General features: G+C 52.3%; 1 protein-coding gene across 1 annotated transcript; it reads right to left on the bottom strand.

Moving 5' to 3' along the window:
* Positions 1–12,402: 12,402 nt before the first annotated feature.
* XIRP1 (xin actin binding repeat containing 1) lies at positions 12,403–17,860 on the bottom strand. Its single transcript, XM_004676629.1, has one exon. It carries the CDS (start codon positions 17,830–17,832, stop codon positions 12,403–12,405), a length of 5,430 nt encoding a protein of 1,809 aa, XP_004676686.1. The 5' UTR covers positions 17,833–17,860.
* Between the last annotated feature and the right edge of the window lie 911 nt (positions 17,861–18,771).

Below are 18,771 nucleotides of genomic sequence, written 5' to 3'. Positions count from 1 at the left end.
GTGCCATCAGAGAAAGAGTGACATTTCTCGCTACTTTGTCTTTTCCTATTTCCTATGGAAAAAGCTTGTAATCCTGTCAGCCATTTCTTGAAGAAGAAGAAATTGGCTTCTTATGCAGCTTTCTAAGTCATCTGGTCTGTCTAGTCCACAGACCTTTTCTTATATACTAACGCCGAGAAAGCACTTTTGTCATGAGCTCATGACATTGACACCTGACTAGAGCAGGCTCTTGAAGGACCATGTTTGAGCCATCAGTTCACCCTCATGGTCATCCACAACCCCATCATGAGCAGAGCCTGTTGGGGTGATGGTACCACCTATAAAAATACCTGCCACCCCCTCTCACCCCCATGCCACAGGTGTTCTGCCCAGGTCCCTCACTCAGTTTCTGTGGGACCAAAGGGTTGTCATCCAAAGGCCTGAGCACAAATGTCCAGGACCAGCTGCTACAAGAGGAAATTAATTTCTGTAACATTTACTGAACTCCTCAGTGCAGAGGGCCCTGGGTTCACTTGGTAGTGGTGAGTGGGGAGAAACATTAATGAATCCAGTGGATCTCTGCTCATCAGCTAAGAAGGGTAATTCACTTACTAGAAGCTAGAGGGCCACTACAGTAATAGCTGTGATGGCTTAAAAGCATGACCACAAATTCTTTCATATTCTCATCAAAAAGGGGAATCTAATTCCTCCTTGAATAAGGAGGCCAATCGTAGCAACCTGCTTCTACTGAATAAAATATGGAAATACTGATTTCCATGGTTCTATTAGAAAAAGATCTTTTTCTTGGGACACTTACTTGAAACCCAGCCACCCTGTTGTAAGAAAGCCCAGAGTACATGGAGCAGCACATATAGGTGTCTCATCCAGAGCCCCAGCTTCTGTCCTAACGTCCGGACAGCCGGTAAGAAATGTCAGATGTGTGAGAGAATGTGATTTCAGATAATCTCAGCTCCAGACTTCAAGTCTCTCCAGCTGTGCCCTCTCCACTAAATGCTGCCCATATTGCAGATTCACAGCAAAATAAATTTTGTGTGTTAAGCTACTAAATGTTGTTATGTAGTAAGAGATAACTGGAACCCTACTAAAATGATTGAAGCTTTACTAGAAGCCAAACATTGTGCTGAAAACACTATTCAGTCCTCCTGACAAGCCTATCAGGTAGACACCAGGGGATATTGATTTTGTGGAGAACTGAAGCTCAGGGTGACAGAGAGACTTGTCTGAATCCTAAAGCTTGTATGTGAGACACAAGACTGGAGGCAGTCATATGTTGGCAAACATTTAACAACCAGCTCTCTATGGAAGGGCACTGGGGGAGGGATTTCAGATTTGTATATTTCTATGGTGTAAATTCTCCCCCTCTGGCATTGTGAGTGACATTGGAATGAAATATAATACTCAGTCTCCTGTGTGCCACTATAGTTCACATCAAGTGGGGGCTGTACCCCAAAACTTGTTCTAAAGACATGTGTGTGCACTGATTGCTGGGCAGGAGAGTCTTCTGTCAGATAAGGGCTGAGTGGTGGAAAGGCCACTTGGGGCCCTTGTTCACACTGCTTACCATACTATGTGGCAGACACTATGTGCCTGATTACAGAAAAGGTCTGTGTGCTCATGTAAGTTTCTTTCAGTGGAACAGAGAAAAGTAGGCTCAAAGGTGTATTGCATACTGAGAAGTATGTTATTCTGGCAATGGGAGGTGGAGGGGAAATGAGGTCCCGATTGTTCTTACCATGCCACAATCCGGCCCTAAGAGAAAAGATGGGCTGGCGATGCCCTCTATCACCTTGCCCTTCCCTTGGGGAAACCCACATAGCAGAAAAGTCTCAAGCTTGTTAGACTGGGAGTTTCCAGCTCCTGTAACAGAGGAGTCACCACAGAAAGGGGAGGTTCCAGGTTCCCTGCTCCACCTAATGAGCGGTGGAGCTGAGCAAGCAGAAGCAGCTATAGGAGACTGGGGGGAGACAACAAAGGGAGTCAGGAAGCAGAAAGATGTGAAGAAAAAGGGCCTGCTTGTTTTTCAGCTTTGGAATTGCACCAGGGACTTGGGGGACTTGGAAGAGACACATGGAGTTCAGACGTGTAGAGACACATGGGTGAGACACGTGCAGAGACAATGGCAACCTTTATTTTGATTTGTACTTTAATTTTGCTCCTTCTAACCCAACTTGCTGGCTCCTTTTGATTTCCTATAACCTCTCCCTCCCCACCCCTCGAACTTCACCCCAGCCCCCATCTAATACAAAAGGTGCCTTAGGCTTGTGGCAAGCTTTTGGCCTCAGCTGTCCCACTTTGGATAAACTCTGGCTGGGCATTTATCTACGAGGGGATGGGTAACTTTGGGGGTTTCATTGGGAACCTCTATCCTTTTTCTTCTTCCCTCTCTATGCATGCTAATCTAAAAGTTCTTTCACACTAAGTATGCTTTATCTTTATTAGATAGATAGCAGAATCCCTTTAGAGTATACAAGTTTGAGGGTCCCAGGACACCCCTCAATCTGCACACTAACAGTCCTAGTCTAAGGAAACAGCTCTAAGGAAAGAGGGGACACAGTTTTCCCAGTGCTAACTCCTACCGACTCCCATTTGTTGGTGAGAAGCTTCTTGAAATTGGCATCAGCCTCCTGAGAGGTGGGTTCTTACCTGGGTTCCCATTCTCAATATCTGTGATAGAGACAAGAGTCAACACATAACCTGGAAGTAATTTCCACAAATTTGAGGCTAATTTTTAACTTGGGGTGGAGGTAGTGCTTCTAATCCAAAAGATTCATATTACAAAGATATTCCTTGCCCAAGGTACATTTTCATTAGGCAAAGAATTATGAGAAATCTCCCTCTTCCAAGAGGATGATGTTGGGGTTCTTAGTCCCTCAGAGAATGAATTTGGCTGGGTCTCCACTCAGCAGCACATGTCAAGTTCAAGAAAAACTGAAGGCTGCATAAGCACCAGTGGGCGCACCTTAAAGGGCAAGTGCTGGTCTTTGCCAGAGCACAGGGTGTTCTTGTGCATTGTTCTCTGATGGGATTTCTTTCTTTGTGGGGTTTTTCCCCCTTTCACTTTGTGGAATGTATTGCTTTGGAGCTGGGTTGGGTTATTTTTCTACAACAACTGATAGCCCTCACCTCTGATTTTTGACCTTGTGAAACTTCCAGTTTAAATTTTCTACTCTTAAGTCTCCATCAGTTATTTCATTCAAGGGGATTTATTTTTGATACACAAGACTGAGACTGAGACGTACTTAAAGCTTGACCTGTATGTAACATTGTTAAAAAGATACCAAGATAGGATGAATTAAAATTTTCTGAAGTCTTGGGCTAGCTGAGGGGCAGGAGCAAGTAGTTGAGAGGGATTATGGGACATAGTTCACACTGGATTCCTGAGGTCCCTCTCCTAAAGCCTGTGTAGCTGGCCCCACACAGGGAAGAGGTCTTCCAGAAACCCCCTTCATGGCCCTGCCCTTTGAGGCTCCACAGCTCTCTTCCTTAAGTCTCAGGGGTATCCAAAGCCTGTCAGCCAGTTGATTAGAGAAAACTGGTGATTAACCTTTTTGTAAAATTGCATCTCTCCTGCCATGAGGGAGTTTTAGAAAACTATATTTTCTTCCATTTAATAAGAGTCATACATGTACATAATTTAAAATTGCCAAAAATTAAAGACAATCAAAAGTTGGGTCTCTTTTCCTCTGCTTACCCCTAGGTCTCTCTACTAAAAGTACTAATTATAGGGTTATGTTTTAAATCCCTTTCCAGAAAGTCTGTGTACATAATTTACACACACACACAGATATCTCTCATTCAACTTGGTCGGTTGGGGAGTATTTATCCAACCTCTTTCCCAATCTCTCTCTTACTAGACAGACTTGCTTCACTTGGCAGCGGGCCTGGCTCTCTTTGTTTTTCTGTCTCACTTGGTACTTCTTTGGAGGATCTGGGTCTGGTTCTGTTTTATCTCTTAATCTGCCTATATTGGGGAGGGACCTCAGGGCTCAATCCCTGAATAGTCCCTCTCCAGCATGGCTTTAGTGTCTTCACTGCTGCACCCCTGTGCTGATTGCCTTCCACTTGCTGCTCAGCCCACTCTCCTCCCCTGTGCTCCGTGCTCTGTGCCTGGGGTGCTACCTCAGTGGGCTCCCTTGCTCTCGGGCTTCTCCCAGAGTTTGACCACCAGCCAATACAGGCAAGGATTTGGAGGGAGAGCAGGGAGAGGGAAGTCCGGGTATATGCTTTCCCTGCAGGGTTGCCATGGGCTGGCTGTATTCCTCCACCAGAGATCTCGGCTCCTGTCAGTTGGCAGTATCCCAGCCAGTGTATGAAAAATAAATTCCCTTCCTTGGCTGAAATCACACTAGATTGCAAACTGCCCTTTCCATTTAGCTGTCTCCAGATTCCAGCAGCTGCCTCCTTTTCACCCCTTCCCTACTATGGATGGTACCCATTACTACCGGCAGTGAGTTCCTATCCTGTTCTTGTGATTTCTCTGTACCTTGCTACAGTTCTGTAAAGAATACTTATGCTAAACGCTTCTCAAATTTCTCAATCCAAGTGTACTAGCTGTTTCCTTCTGGGGACTTTCTCTGCTACAAATTCCAAACAAGCTCCTATTTCCATCACTCTCAAATCTCTGGTCCACATACTGACTCCTTACCTCACTTCCCAAAAGACTGCTCCTTAGTCTTCCTTATCCTGGCCAATGATAACCCCAAGATTGTGGAAACAGTCTTTGTCCTTCATAGCTGGCCTATCAGCAAATTCTGTTCACTCAACAATAAAAATATAGCCAAGATGCACATCACTACCTGACATCTTCTACCCCCTGGCCCTGCCGCCTTTGTGTCTCATTTGGATTATTGTCATAGCCCCCTCCCTGGGCTCCCTGATTCTTCCCTTTGTCCTGTCTCCACAGAACAATCTATCCAAGCCTAAATCAGATCATGTCATCCCTCTGCTCAAGACCATCTCATTATAAATGCCAAAGTCTCCACCAAGGGCCTCCACAGGAAGGTCCCTCTACCCCTTCCTTTTCAATCTGGCACCCCCCCCCCATTCTGCTTCAGCCATACTGACCTCCCTACTGTTCCTCACAAGTCAAGCAAAATCTTGCCTCAGGCTCTTTGCACTTTCTGTATGCCCTCTGCCTGACAGATGTTTTTTCCCCATTTTATTTATTTGGTTGTTGTTGTTGTTGCAACAGATATCTGAAATTACCTCACTTCATTCTCAATGTTTACTTGTCCAAGAAAACTTCCCTAATCATTCCATCTGTAATAGCACAGCCCTCAACATCCCTAAACTCCTTGCTCTCCTCATTTTCCATGATAACACTATCCAGCACCAAGTGCGTTTCATCACCCGCATCCCTATGAGTTGTAGGAGCCAGAGCCATAGTCTGATTTGTTCTGTGCTATATTCCCAGTGTCTTCAATATTTTTGACATTCCTTGATTTTGTTCACCTAACAGTAGAACTTGGACATTTGGTCCATAAACAACTGCCTCCTTCTTTCCCACAGGGCATAGTGTCCCAGTCTTTCACTGAGCATTTACAGAGCTCCTGCAATTTGTTTAACCAGTTCCCTGCTGATGACATTTAAGTAGGTTCCAGTCTTTGCTGTCTCAAATAATGCTGCATTTATCCTTCCATTAAGTCTATAAGACAAATCCCTGTGTATACAACTGTTGGGTCAAAGGGTACAGTACATTCAGGTAACATTCTGATCATAATACCAGCAGTTCTCCATGTCTTCCCAACCCCAAATCAGGGTGATGCCTGGGGTTCCCCTGTTCCCTCTCCAATGTTAGACAATATCTGCCCTTTTGCTTTTGGTTAATATGGACTGTTAATACTGGCTATACTGGTGGAGAAGTGAAGCATCTTTTCCTTGGGGACCTCCCTCCAGTCAGAAAGTCCCAGACCAGCTGGTGACTGGTCTCAGTTGAGCCAGGTGGCTCCACCGACTCACGCCTCCAGTCACTCTCCGTTTCTGCGCTTTCCTGCTACAAATTTCTGATTCCTGGAACCAGGATCAGTGACCTCACGTCTATGACTTCACATCCGGGACCTTCTGGGAATTCTCAGCAGCACTTTTTCCTAAGAAACCTGTGTGTGTGTTGGGGCGGGGAAGTGGGAGGGAAGAAAGGTCGAGCGTGGGGCGGGAGGGAGCGCGGGCGTGGCGGAATAGGGGGTTGGGAGCGGGTGAAGAGGCGGCACTTTGGGGGAAGAAGGGAGAGAGAGCCTTGCAAAGCCAACTTCCTTCTTCCGAAGTGAGAAGGGTGGAGCCAGCTGGGGCGAGTGGCCCAGTCGCAGCCGGGAAGACAGAGGCCCTGCCCCGAGGCCGAGGCCGTAGCCTGGCACACACACCTCATTCAGGGCTGGAGGCCTCCAGCCCTTATCGCTACTGCTGCGGGACCACGGGGCAATTCCGATTGCCCTCAGCTGATCCTCTGCTAGAATCTCTCGGGAAATTAACTTGGAGTAGAACTTGGCAGCGATGCCAAACTTGGGGAGCAAGTACCCAGATGGAGGCAAAGGGAGTGGGGGGCTCATTATTGACTTGCAGGTACTAACCCGTGGTGGAAGGGGGTGGGAGGGGCTCAAGGTGGGAGACGTGGCTTAAAACCAAAAGGCTACTGGCTGGTTATAGGAGCTACGGGACTGCATGAGGTTAAGGGGTCCAAAAGAAGGTCGCTAAGGCCTTTTCTTTTGTGGTTGTAAGGGTTGCCTTAGGTGAATCTCCAAGAGGGCTCTTTCCAGCAATGGCAGGGTGTGAACAACATGAAATCGAGTTGCTTTGTGACTTTTGTAGGCTAGTTTTGCCTTCGTGGGCTCCCTCTCCCATAAAAAGCACTTTAAAATATATTTTATAACTGTAGTGGTATAAAGATGAATGTTGCTGTATATTAAAGGGTTTTTCTTTGTATCTAGAAATTCCATTTATTTCTTTTCTCATTTTAAGTGAAGCTGAACCATTTTCATGTGCCCAGTGGATAAGCTGGCCCTGACCAAAACCAGGGTGGTGGGACGCAGTCTGGACCAGTAAAGGGTCCAGAAGGTGCAAACACAGCTGCCAAAGAAGGTCTTTGAATGACCTAAGTGGAGTGGGGTTTTTGGTGAAAGGGGACATCCAGGATTGGACTGGAGGGCTGACCATTTGGTGGTGACGTTAGAGGCGGGGAAGGCATGGGAATGGCTGTTTCCACAATATGATATCCAAACTGTCATAGTAACAGTGGAGATGGAAGGGAGGGGAGAGAGGGAGAGATACTGGGAAGCGATTACAGGCTGGTGTGAGGGCATGGGGCAGGGAAAAGCCTAGGTTGACTTCTCTGGCTTGGCTCGCTGCCACTGCCCCTCCTAGAAAAGAAATCTAGAGGACAAACTGTAGGTGCTTCAGCACTTTGAGAAGATCAAATGAAAAGCCCTTCACCAAAAACAAAACAGGAAGAATGTGAATACCTTAACTGGCATGTGGGTGACTCCAGGGCCACCTCTTGCCCAGTTCTCTGCAGTGGCTCCTGACAGGCATTCCAAACCCTCCCAGCTGCCTGAGGCACCTCTCCACAGCTCCTCCATTCCCATTGGGCCACTTTCCTGTCCCCCAGGGCTCAAAAGACAAAACCCACACTGCTCAGCTAAACATTTCCAGAGACTAGAAAGCAAATAAACAGACTGGGTTTTCAACACCCCCTTACTGTAGAAAGCTTCCTCATTTGGCTTTCCATTTCTCAAGCTTCAATAATTACACCTCTCCCCCTGAAAGCAGACATACCTTGTTTTATTGCACCTCAACTTATTGAGTCTTTGCTCCATTTTGCTAAAAGCTCAGGTAACGGTTAACATTTTTTAGCAATAAAATGTTTTTCAATTAAGTACATTGGTTCTTTAGACATGAAGTTATTGCATCCTTAGTAGACTACAATATAATGTAAACCTGGCTTATTTATAACTGTGAAACCAAAAAATTCATGTGGCTTGCTTTATTATGTTTTATTGTGGTGGTCTGGAATGGAACCTGTAGTTATCTCTCAGATATGCCTGTATACTGGATTTCCACCTTCCAATGCAAGTACTGGACCTGGAGCAGGCCAGGCCAAAATCAAGGGTGGGGGCAGGAGAGTTGGGTTCAAATGACTTCTTGAAAGGCCTTTACTCACTCTAAAACTTGGATAGAGCACCCACTGTGTGCTTTTACACTGTTCCAGGGCTACAGCAATAAACAAATGAGAAGTGGCTTGCATACAAATGATTTTCTAATGGGGAAGTTATAGTGATGGCACTTTTTAGAGAGTCACATGTTCTCCTAGAATGTGACTTTTTCCATCTCAAAAGGTGGTAATATCTCTTCCACTTGTAACCAACTGAAGTAGTGCAAGTCACTCTGTGTGACTTCTGAGGTCATGTCATAAAAGACCATGCAGTTTGTCTTGTTATTTGGGAAACATGACTTTGGAAATTTAAGATAAAATGTAGGAAGTCCAACTTCCCTGCGACTGCCATGCTGTGAGGAAGCCCAGGCCATGGCAAGGCCACATTTCTCTCTCTCTCTCTCTCTCTCTCTCTCTTTCTCTCTCTCACTCTCTCGTTCTCTCTCTCACTCTCTTTTTTCTCTCTCTCTGTCTCTTGGCTAACATGCCAGCAGAGGTCCTAACCCAACAGCTAACATCAGCTGCCACACGAGTCAGATATTTCCAGACCCTAACTGTCAAATTACCCTCCTTCGTGAGTCTCCCGAGTCTCCGCAGCTGAGGCCTCCACACATCACAATATAGGGACAGACCATCCCCTTTTGTCTTCTGTCCAAATTCCTGACCCATAGAATGCATGAACATCATCTAGGGCTGTTGACTTTCAGGTGGTTTGCTACACAAGGAATAGAATCTGGAACACTGACAAATACATGAGAGCAAGATAATGTAACAGGTCCCCAGGAAAACTTAAAACAGCATTAACTTGGGAGGAAGTCCTCTTTAGATAGGGCAGGGAAGGGATGAACCTGGAAAGACTTTTGGAAAGACATTTCAACAGGAAAGAGCTGGGAGAAATGACTTTCAGGGTACCAGTGTAAAAGCCCTGCGGCAAGAGTCAGTTTGTGATGTTCTGTAACGATCAAGGTCTCAAGGTCGCTCAAGGTCTCAAGGTCGGTGAAACTAGGGGAATGTGGGTGAAGAGAAGGGGGGCGACAGAGGCAAGGAGGCACGTTGTTTTGTCTTACAGGCCACCGAGATTTAGATTTCAGACCAAGTGAGCTGGGAGGACTGTTATCCAGGAGTGACTTGATCCCTTGATCCAGTCAGAACTTTGGCTGCCAGATAGTAAGGACAGACAGGGCACAGAGAGGAAGACCCCCTAGGAAACTAGCAGGAAAGGAGATGGATGGTGGCCTGAGGCATGTGATGGCTCTGAAGATGGACACTGGAGGACAAACTCAGGACGAAGAAGCAGTGACAGAAAGTAAGAAGAAGGGCCAGCAAGTCGTGCCTGGGCGGGGCCGCGACGTGGGTGAGGACCGGAACCCAGCAGCGGTCTGGAATCTGGCGGGGGGCGGGGGGAGGTTCCTATTTAGGCCAGTCAGGACGGCGTGTACTGGCGTCCGACGTCTGGCGCGGGGAACCGATCTTTGGCGGCGCCCAGCACCAGTCGTTTCCTAGCAACGGCCGCCGCCGCCGCCGCCCGAACGTTCTGAACCCAGCGGCCCGTGACGTCACCGTCACCTTGGCGACGGCGGGTGGGAACACCTCCCTCCCCTGCTCGGGGGCGGAGTCTCAGCGCTTTGCGCCCCGCCTCCAGCCGAACTCGCTCTGGGTCCGGCGGCACCTCAGCGGGAGGAGGGCGCTGCCGCAGGTGTGTGCGGTCGGTCGCGCGTGCCGGTGGGCTGGACCTTAACGCCGGACGCTGCGCTCCCGGCCCACGCCCTCATCGTCCTCCTGCCTACCGCGCCCGGCTTTTCCCCCTAGGTTGTGTCACCGGCAGCCATCACACTGGCTCGTCTGTCCTCAGGTCACCTCTGTAAAGGAGATGCCATCCCCTGTGCGGAGACCTTTGCTTCTGTGTCTTTCACATATGGCTCCCTATAGAATGATTTTTCTTTTTCTTTTAATGTCTTGTCTTCTTTCACGGGCTCCTCTGACATTCCCTTTTTAAACCTAAGTTCCGTGAGGTCGGGGATAAATTCTGCTTTGTTTCTATGTTGAGCACCGTGAACAGAACATGGCATAAAGCCGGTGGTCAGTCCATATTCTTGGGATGAATCGGTGAATTTGCTCAATCATTTCATTCACCTCTGTGTTCATTTATTTGACATTATGGAGTGCGTCCTAGACGCTCCTGGTGAGTACTCAAGATACTGAGAGAAACTAGACTGGGACTCCACCTGGAGGTGAGAAAAGAGATCTGCTAAAACTAAAAACCGCGGTAATAGGAAAAGGGATCCAGCTTGAGCTCCAGAGGCCAGGCATAGCTCCAAGCACCACACAGACTCCTCAGGTGCGCTTTCTAGAGCTGTGCACCCACACAGATAAGAGCACTGAGAACAGCTGGGGACATGTGGTGAGGGGCCTAGTGAGATGTGGGGGTTGGGCCAGGCAGGAGACTTGTTCTCTTTATTGTCCCCCCAGACTGTCTTCCACAGGGGGTTGGGCTTCTTCCACATCAGAGCACCCATATGAGCAGGACAGGCCAGGCGGGGTGTGGAGGGCTGAGCCCCAGTCTGGCAGTAAGATAGAGGCCTACCTGTTCAACGGAAGCAACATGTGGAAAGTTCCCACCTAACCTTGTAGGGCAGGGAGTTTTGGGGAGTGGAAGCTAACCCCCCTTTCTATGAATCAGTATCCAGGAAATGGAGGAACTAAATGTATTCCCTTTTTTGGGTTTATGCAGGTTATTCTTGCTCCCCTTAGCAGTCACTTCCCTCTGGTTTTCATATAACTGGCTGTTTGTTGTTCAGATCTCATGTGAGATTATTTTTTTCTTCATGGTTTACCTTGGCCAAGGCAATCACCTGCCATTGTGACATCAACATAGTTAAGACTCCTACCCCAGAGTGGGAGTTGGTTCATTACCCTTGTTCCTGATCTGCTTTTTTCCACCCATTTGTTTAGTCTCGTTTGTTATTATCTCTAAAAAGTCATTTTCCTGTGTGCAGGCCCCGTTGGGCCCCATTAGGCCTCACTCTGTGTCCTTGCTGCTAAGAATATGCCTGTCGTGCCGCAGGCATTAGGACTTTTGAAAGACTGAGAAGCATTCCTCAAATCACTCTGGCTTCCCAGGCCAGGACCTGTACACGCCTCTCCCCAGGAGTCCTGCTACACACACCCACTGGGCTGAGGAGGGGAAAGCAGCCCAGCTTTCCTGGACACCCGAGTTCTCCTGGTGCGCGGCCCTCCCTCCTTTCTGGGCCTTACTGGGCTACTCTCCCACTCCGAGCAGGATTCTGGTCAGATTCCACTCCAGGCATGGTCCAAGAACCTCCAGGAAAGGAGGCCAAAGGTCAGAGACAACAGTGTGTGTGTGTGTGTGTGTGTGTGTGCACACGCGCGTGCGCGTGTGTAGAGGAGGGAGGGGCCTGTGGCATGAGAGCAAGGAGAACAGGGAGTGGACAGACCGTTCTGGTTCGCAGTCAAGGTGCTAGAACAGGGGTGGCTTTTCAGAGCCTCCCCTTATTGTCATTGCTAGGAAAATGGGGCACCTGGGGGTTGTAGCTGTTTTTCCTACAGTGGGAACCCTGACTCTGGAACAGATGCACAGACAGCAGAGTAGAGAATAAAACTTGGGTTTACTCAGAATGCGTCCTTCCCATTTGGGGTGTAAAGTGTGGAGCAGTGAGGACAGAAACAGTATTTGGCTTCTAGGGATGTGTTGATTGCTGACCCTTTCTGTTGTGTCCTTTGGGGTCTCTGGAATGACCAGCTGGATGATGGGGATGTGATAACGGGGCTGTAACACAGCCTCTGGAGCCCTCGGACCCACCCCAGACAGAGACCTGCCCTTGTCCTCTCCAGGAGTCAACAGTTGGTTGACAGTGTTTTCATTTGTGATTGAAAAACAAAAAACAAACCTGAAGGTGGAGGTTCACTCAGGGGAGCCCATTTCAGGCAGTGGTAGGAGGCGCCACGTGCTGGCAAAGAACAGGGCCTGCGTGAGGAGCAGTGTGTCGGGCAGGTGGCATCCCCCGAGCAGCTGCAGGCTGCCTTCCTAGTCCTGTGCCTGAGCGACTTGGCCGGGCCTCTTCCCTTTCTTCCTCCCTTTTGCAAGAAACAGGCCTGGAATTGATGAAGGGAAACCACCCAGTAGTCTTAGACGATGCCCTTGCTTCTTGGTCCTGGACTCATGTGTGTAGGAGAATGGTGCCCGCTTTAGTCCTGGGGTTCTGGAGGGAGCCACCAGGCTGGCACTTGGGAGGTGGAGGGGCTCACTGGGCAGCTGGCTGGAAGCGACCACAGGCCACATGCCCCATCCCGGCTTGTGCCATGTCTCTCTGCAGGAACTGCCGCAGCAGCGGGGAGATGTGGAGCTCGAGGTGGGGGCCCGGGCCCCTGGGCAGCTCTGTCTGCTCTGTGACTGTGGAGGAGGACATGACTGTGTTTCCAAACTCATCCACGCCCTCGTACTGCTCAGTCACGGTTCTTGTAGCCCCGTAGCACTGGGGGCCAGCTGGCCTGGCCTGTAGCTCCAGAACGCTCTTCTCCCGCTTGTTGCACACAGGGCTGGCCGAGGCAGGGGCAGACTCAGGTCGACCGGAGCACTGGGTCGCCTTCTCCTCCCCAGCCTTGTCCGGGGCATCTTTCTGTTGGAACAGGGCCTGACCTGCGTCCTGGGTCAGGAGTGTGCTTTTCACTGAGGCATTGGGGCTAGGAGCTTCTGGAGCCTTCTTTGTGCCTGACTCGATGGAAATGAAAGTTGGGGAAGAGGGTGAATCTCTTCTGGAAGGCAAGACCCCAGGGAGGTCCAAATCGCCTTTCAGTGTCTCCAGCTCCCTGGTGGAAGGGGCTGTTGAGGCAGCTTGACCTTTGGCCTCTGTGTGGCTTCTGACCTTGGCTTGACTCTGGACCTCAGGATGGCTTGCGACCTCCATTTGATTCTTGACTGCAGCTTCACCCCTGACCTCTTGTCCTGAACAGCTGGACTTGGCTCTGATGTCCATGACACTGTGGTCCTTTGGGGGTCCCTGGGAATGGCCCTTGATGTTAGCCTCAGGCTGCAGACTAGACATGGAGCTGAGGGCCTTGTGCACAGCCTCCTCAATGTCCAGCAGTCTCGCCAGGGTCTGTTCCTTCAGCCGGGCCACCTCTGTGCTCACTCGCGTCAGCTCCCCAAAGGCCTGCTCCATGGAGGCCTCGGGCTTGTAGGGAGCGGCGGGGGCCTGAGATGCCCCTCCCAGCTGAGGCATGGCTTCAAAGAGCTTCCTCAGAGTCCCCATATCCGCACTGCTTGCAGCCTCCTTCTCCAGGGCTTGCACCTGGCTCAGGAGGCCCCGGAGCTCTTGCTGGCTGCCTTGCAGACTCTCAGAGCTCTCAGCGGCCTCTTGCTGGGAATCTTCCCTGAGTTTCTCTCCTGGGGGGCTGGGATGCTGCTGTGGTGAGGTGCGGTCACTGTTCAGAGCTGAGCACTTAGGGGACCCAGGGTTCTGGGCATTAGCACTCATTGCCTGACTCTTGGGCTTGGGGGTCAAGCTGCTGGGGTTCTGTTGAAGGCCCGGCTGGCTCTGTCCACTGGGGCATCCAGACAGAGATACTTGTCCTTGGTCTGCAGTAGGGACCTTGGTCAGCCGAGGAGTGGCTGCATCTCTCTCTCCTTGTTTGTTTTCTCTTTGTGCCACTCGCTTGGAGGAGCTGGGAACCAGAACCGAGGACTTGGGCAGCTTCTGAGGAGGGGGGATCTGGCTTAGATGTGCAGGTTTGGGGGGCACCTGGGGCTTCTTCCTTGGTGGCATGGTGGGCTCTAGTTTTGGGGTCTTTGTCTGTGACTCCCCCGGTGTTTTGTGACCTGCAGAGCTGCCTTGGGAGCAGAGAGGGGGGTTCTGGAGGGGCTCAGAGGCCTGCTGGATGGAGTCCTCATCATGATGGGCTTTGGCTGGGAAGTCCGGTCTTGTCACAGCAGCTGAGAGAGGAGGAGGAGGAGGAACAGAGGCGTTATGGGAGTGCAGGTTGGCACCTGCAGCCCGAGGCTCAGAGGTGGGAGTCTGGTGAGCTATAGCGGCAGTTGTTAAGCTGGTCTCTGCAGCTTGGAGGCTCCCTGAGCTGGCTCTTGCAGTTGCCTTTTCTGGAAGCCCCCAAGCCCACTGTTTGCAGCCCCCAGGCTCCTCCCATCCTGGCCTAAGACTCTGATCTGGGCCTTCTTGGAGTAGGCTGGGAGCCTGGACTAAGAGGGCAGTCTCCTTGCCCTTTGGCTGGGGTTCCCTCTCAGAAGGTTGGAGGTCAGATGCCCTCACGGGATGAGCAGCGTAGATGCCATCCACCCACCCCACAGGCAGCCCTTCAGGAAATACTTTCTGCTCCCCACTGACCTTTCTGGGGGCTGCTGGCATCCTGGGGTCACCTCCATTCCTAGGCTTGGTATTGCTCTGGGCAACCCCACTGGTCATGGCTGCTGCTGGCAGAAGACCATCCTGGCAAGGCAGGGGGGTGGCTGCAGGGGTCGGGCTCTGCTTATGCTTGTTCAGAACTTGCTGGTGCAGGCTTTGAGCCTCGGCCGTCACCATCCTCAGATTCTGCATGGCTGCCTGGAGGTCTGGGACCCCATGTCCCAGGGCCATTGTCATGGTTTCTTCTGATTTTCCCAAAGCTGCAGTTCCTTTCTGCCCACTGCCACTGTCTTCCTGCTTTCCCGCCCCAGCCAGAAGGACAGCCTTTCCCATGACCTGTGAGGGCCTGGGGGTGGCCCCTGGGCCTCTCAGATGCCCCAACTCCATGCTGGGGTCCAGCAGGGGGACATGGATGATGCTCTCAGTTGGCGGCAGCTTCTGGACCTCCTCGCTGGTTGGCACAGGACTTGAGTCAGCTGGTGGCTCCCAACGAAGACTGTGCAGGCCACTCAGGTCTCCTTTGTCTATGCAGCTGGCCAGCAGCTGCACACTGCTCCTCTCAGGGGCTCTGCCATTCGGCCGGGGTTGCAGGGAGTAGGCGGTCAGTGAGACCAGGCCCTGCTCCGTCTCCTGCATCACCAGCCCTGTCTTTGCCACCGAAGCCCCAAGGCTACAAGCCAGCATCTGCTGGAACTCAGGGTCCATGTCTTCAATATTTCCGTTGCTGCCTGGGGCTGGCAGCCTCAGCGGCTTGAGCCGCAGCCGACCCACGGGGTCCTCCTGCACAAGCAGACCCTCCTCAGCCACATCTGGTCGGCGCAGCACTTGGCGGACTATTCTGGGGAGTTCACCAAACACCAGCTCTTCCTTCCCTATGTGGGGGCTCCCCTGCCCCGGGCCTGGGAGCACATACTTGGCAAGGCAGAGCTCCCCGCCGCCTCGAGCCTCCATGAGGATGCCTCCGCGGTGCAGGATGCCAGGCGTGGCGTTCAGAGTCCGTAGGGTCCCCTCAGCTGCAGTCTCCTGCCTCTCGGGCACCATGCTGTCTGAGGGACCCCCAGGCTGTTCTTCCTGGGGGCCGCCCCTTTGGACACTGTCAGCTGTCAGGGAACCCATTGGACAATTTTCAAAGAGCCAGGTGAACTTGTGCACAGAGCCGGCCGGGATGGGGTCAGCGAGGACCCTGGATGCCTGGTCTTCCCTCTTGCCCGCCTCCAGGGCCTGGAAAACCTCCTTCTGCCGAGACACCTGCCCCGAAGGGATATCTACTCGGCTGCAGTACCGCACAGGCCCTCTTCCGCAGGGCCGGCCTGGGGCCTGCAGAGGCTCAGTCTCAAAGACATGTCTGTCGGTCTGTCTTTCCCCAGCCAGGACCTGGTTAACTTGCAGGTGCTGCTCCTGAGAGCCTTCTGGCCTGTCCAAGGAGTGGGGTGCGAACATCCATGTGCAGGACCTGGCCTTGGTATTAGCTGTGGGATCTGTGACCTCTGACTCCTGCTTCTCTGCCAACTCACTCATGGGGCATGTCTCAAACAACCACCGGATGGTCTTCACGTCGCCTTTTGGGGGTGCCTCTGGCTGGGGGGCTCTCTGACTTTTCCTCTCTTCTTCCTGTCGTTCTTGCCGCTCCCGCTGGTGGATTACCTCCAGGGGCTGAGTCTCGAAGAGCCAGCGGGCAGTGCCCACATCTCCAGCCACCACTTCCTGCCGCGTGATGCCCCGCACCACATCCACAGTACTGGGGCTTCGGCCCAGTTGGCCAAGGGGCTGTGTCTCAAACATCCACCTGTAGCCTTGCACGTCACCTCCAACTACCTGCTCTCTGCTGACAGAGGTCAGGGCATGGAGATGACCTTTGCCATCCTGGATGGCATAGACTGGGGACCCTATGTCCTGCGACTGGCTTGCAAAATCAGCTGCTTCTGCTCTGCTCATGCTCCCATGGGCTGAAGTCTCACCCTGCCCGATGCTGTCCAGAGGGAGAGTCTCAAAGAGGTTCTTGAAGGTCTTCACGTCTCCCTTTACCCCATCCCTCTGGGGAGCACTCTGAGAGATATCACTGGATGGGTGCTCGTATGTAAGCCCTTCCCCCTCCCGGGGGCCCACGCGCTGCAGGTGACCCACTTGGACCTTGTCCCTGGGAGTATCCAGAGGCTTCATCTCAAATAGCCACAGGGTGGAGCGGACATCACCAGGGACCACTTCCTCTTTGGTAGGGAGCTCTGCGCCAGTCTCCTCCTCCCCCTTTAGAGTGTCTAGCGCTCGGGTCTCAAATAGATGCCGCTGCTGCTGAACATCTGGACCAGGAGGGATAAGGTCTGGGGACGGCTGGAAGTCCTTCTCATCTACCTCAATCTCCCGGATGGCATCCAGGGGCTGTGTCTCAAAGATCCAGCGAGTCGCACTGACGTCAGGCCGGGATCCCTCCTCCAGGGAGATCCCCCGGATCACCCGCACCTGGCTGGGGTCCCGGTTGATGGCGTCCAGAGGTTGGGTCTCAAAGAGCCAGCGGGCTGTCCTCACCGCATTGCTGTGGATCTCCTCCCGGCATGCAGCCTTGACCTCGTGGATAGCGCCCTCTGCATCCTGGATGGCACACAGAGGCTCTGTTTGGAACAGCTTCACAGTCTTCTTGACGTCACCCTTTAGTTCCTGGATCTCTGAGCGAAGCTCCAAGGGGCTCTGTTCCTGAACGGAGGGGCGGGAGCCCAGGCGATCCAGCGGCCGCGTCTCAAAGAGCATCCTGGTACCCTGGACGTCCCCGCTGGCTGCAGGCTCCCTCACTGTAGCCTCTGGCGCCTCGTCTTGGCCCGTCAGCTCATCCAGTGGCTTTGTCTCAAACAGCCAGCGGGCTGCACGCACATCCCCTCCGGATGGCCGAGGTCCTGCTAACTCCTGTTCGGTGCTGTTGGCAAAGGAGCCTTCCTCAAATCTGCGGGAGGTGGCTTGGACATCACCACTGGGCACCGGCTCCTTGGCAGGTGGCTTCTCATGGTCTCCAATGGCATCCAGCCTCCAGTTCTCAAAAATCCAGCGCATGCACTGGACATCACCCTCAGTGGGCTCCTCAGAACCCAGGACCTCAGCCAGGTCCTCAGCCACAGCCTCCGCCAGATTCTTGCGGAGTTCGGGGTGGATGTGCCGGTAGAGGCGGCGGAGCTCATTGGCTTGCCGCTGCTGGTGGAACTTGGAGAAGGACTCCTTGGGCGGGGGCGGGGGCAGGTCCTCCAGGGCTGGGGGAGGAGGGAAGGGCAGGTCCTCCGCAGCCGCCATTGGGATGGTTGACGTAGGGGCCACCTGTGTCTGGGCGTTGGCCATCTTTCTGAGGAGAGAGGGCAGAGATGAGAATGGGGCTGAGGCGGGGGCTTGCGTGGGATGGAGGCTGGTTTCTGGAAGAAACGGCAGGGAGCACCCCTGCTCTGCTCAGGGCAGAGTAGCCCTGTGGGAGCAGAAAGGAGAGACCCTTCCTTCAAATCTCACCTCGAACTCACTGTGCCACCTGCATGGTCCATGTGTTATAAATCTTCAACTTGGGATATAGGGAGCCATCCATCAAGGTGGGTCCCACTTTCCCAGCATCACTGGGGTTTCTAGACTACTGGCCATGACACCCTTTCCAGCGAAACTTCCACTGGGAAAACTGGGCATGTACCATCCTCACTTTCCTTTACCAAAATCAGTTTTTCTCTGGCAGACTCCCTGGTGAATGACTTGGGGAGTCCTGGCTGGGGTCCCAGCCTAGGAGGGGTAAACGAGTAATTATTTCCCATGGAGAGGAAGTTCCCTGTCGCGACACCAGAGGGCGCGCTGGCCCTTTCACCTGGGTGCTGCCCAACCTTCCCCCGGGCTCTCAGTTCAGGCGCCACCTTTTCCCTGAGCCCAAGGAGACAGAGCAGGGTCTCTGGACGCAGGTGAGGTGATTGAGTGGTGCTTCATGGGTAGGCAGAGTCAGATTCTGAATCCCAGGTGGGGGATTTCTGTGCCATTCCCCAGGACTCAGACAGTTCCCCCAGGGGAACTTTTGGGATCTCCAAGCCAACCCCTCAATTAAAGATAAGGAAACTGAGGTGCAGAGAGTGCAGTCTTGTCAAATAAATGGCAGGCGTGCTGTTCCTAGATCCTGTTTGGGGCCTGGCTCCCAGAAATGAGAGGGTAGAGGTGTGAAGTTTTCTTCTGACTCTGCTGCCCCTCTGTTCCTCAGCAGACACCCCTGCAAGTGCAAGGGTGTCACCTACGAGGAGGGCGGGCCGGGGAGCC

The sequence above is a fragment of the Condylura cristata genome, unplaced genomic scaffold, assembly GCF_000260355.1.
Source record: "Condylura cristata isolate star-nosed mole 26May11 unplaced genomic scaffold, ConCri1.0 scaffold00004, whole genome shotgun sequence".
Taxonomy (NCBI): Eukaryota; Metazoa; Chordata; class Mammalia; order Eulipotyphla; family Talpidae; genus Condylura; species Condylura cristata.
The sequence above is the reverse complement of the archived record's forward strand: the minus strand, read 5'-3'. Positions and strand labels throughout refer to the sequence as shown.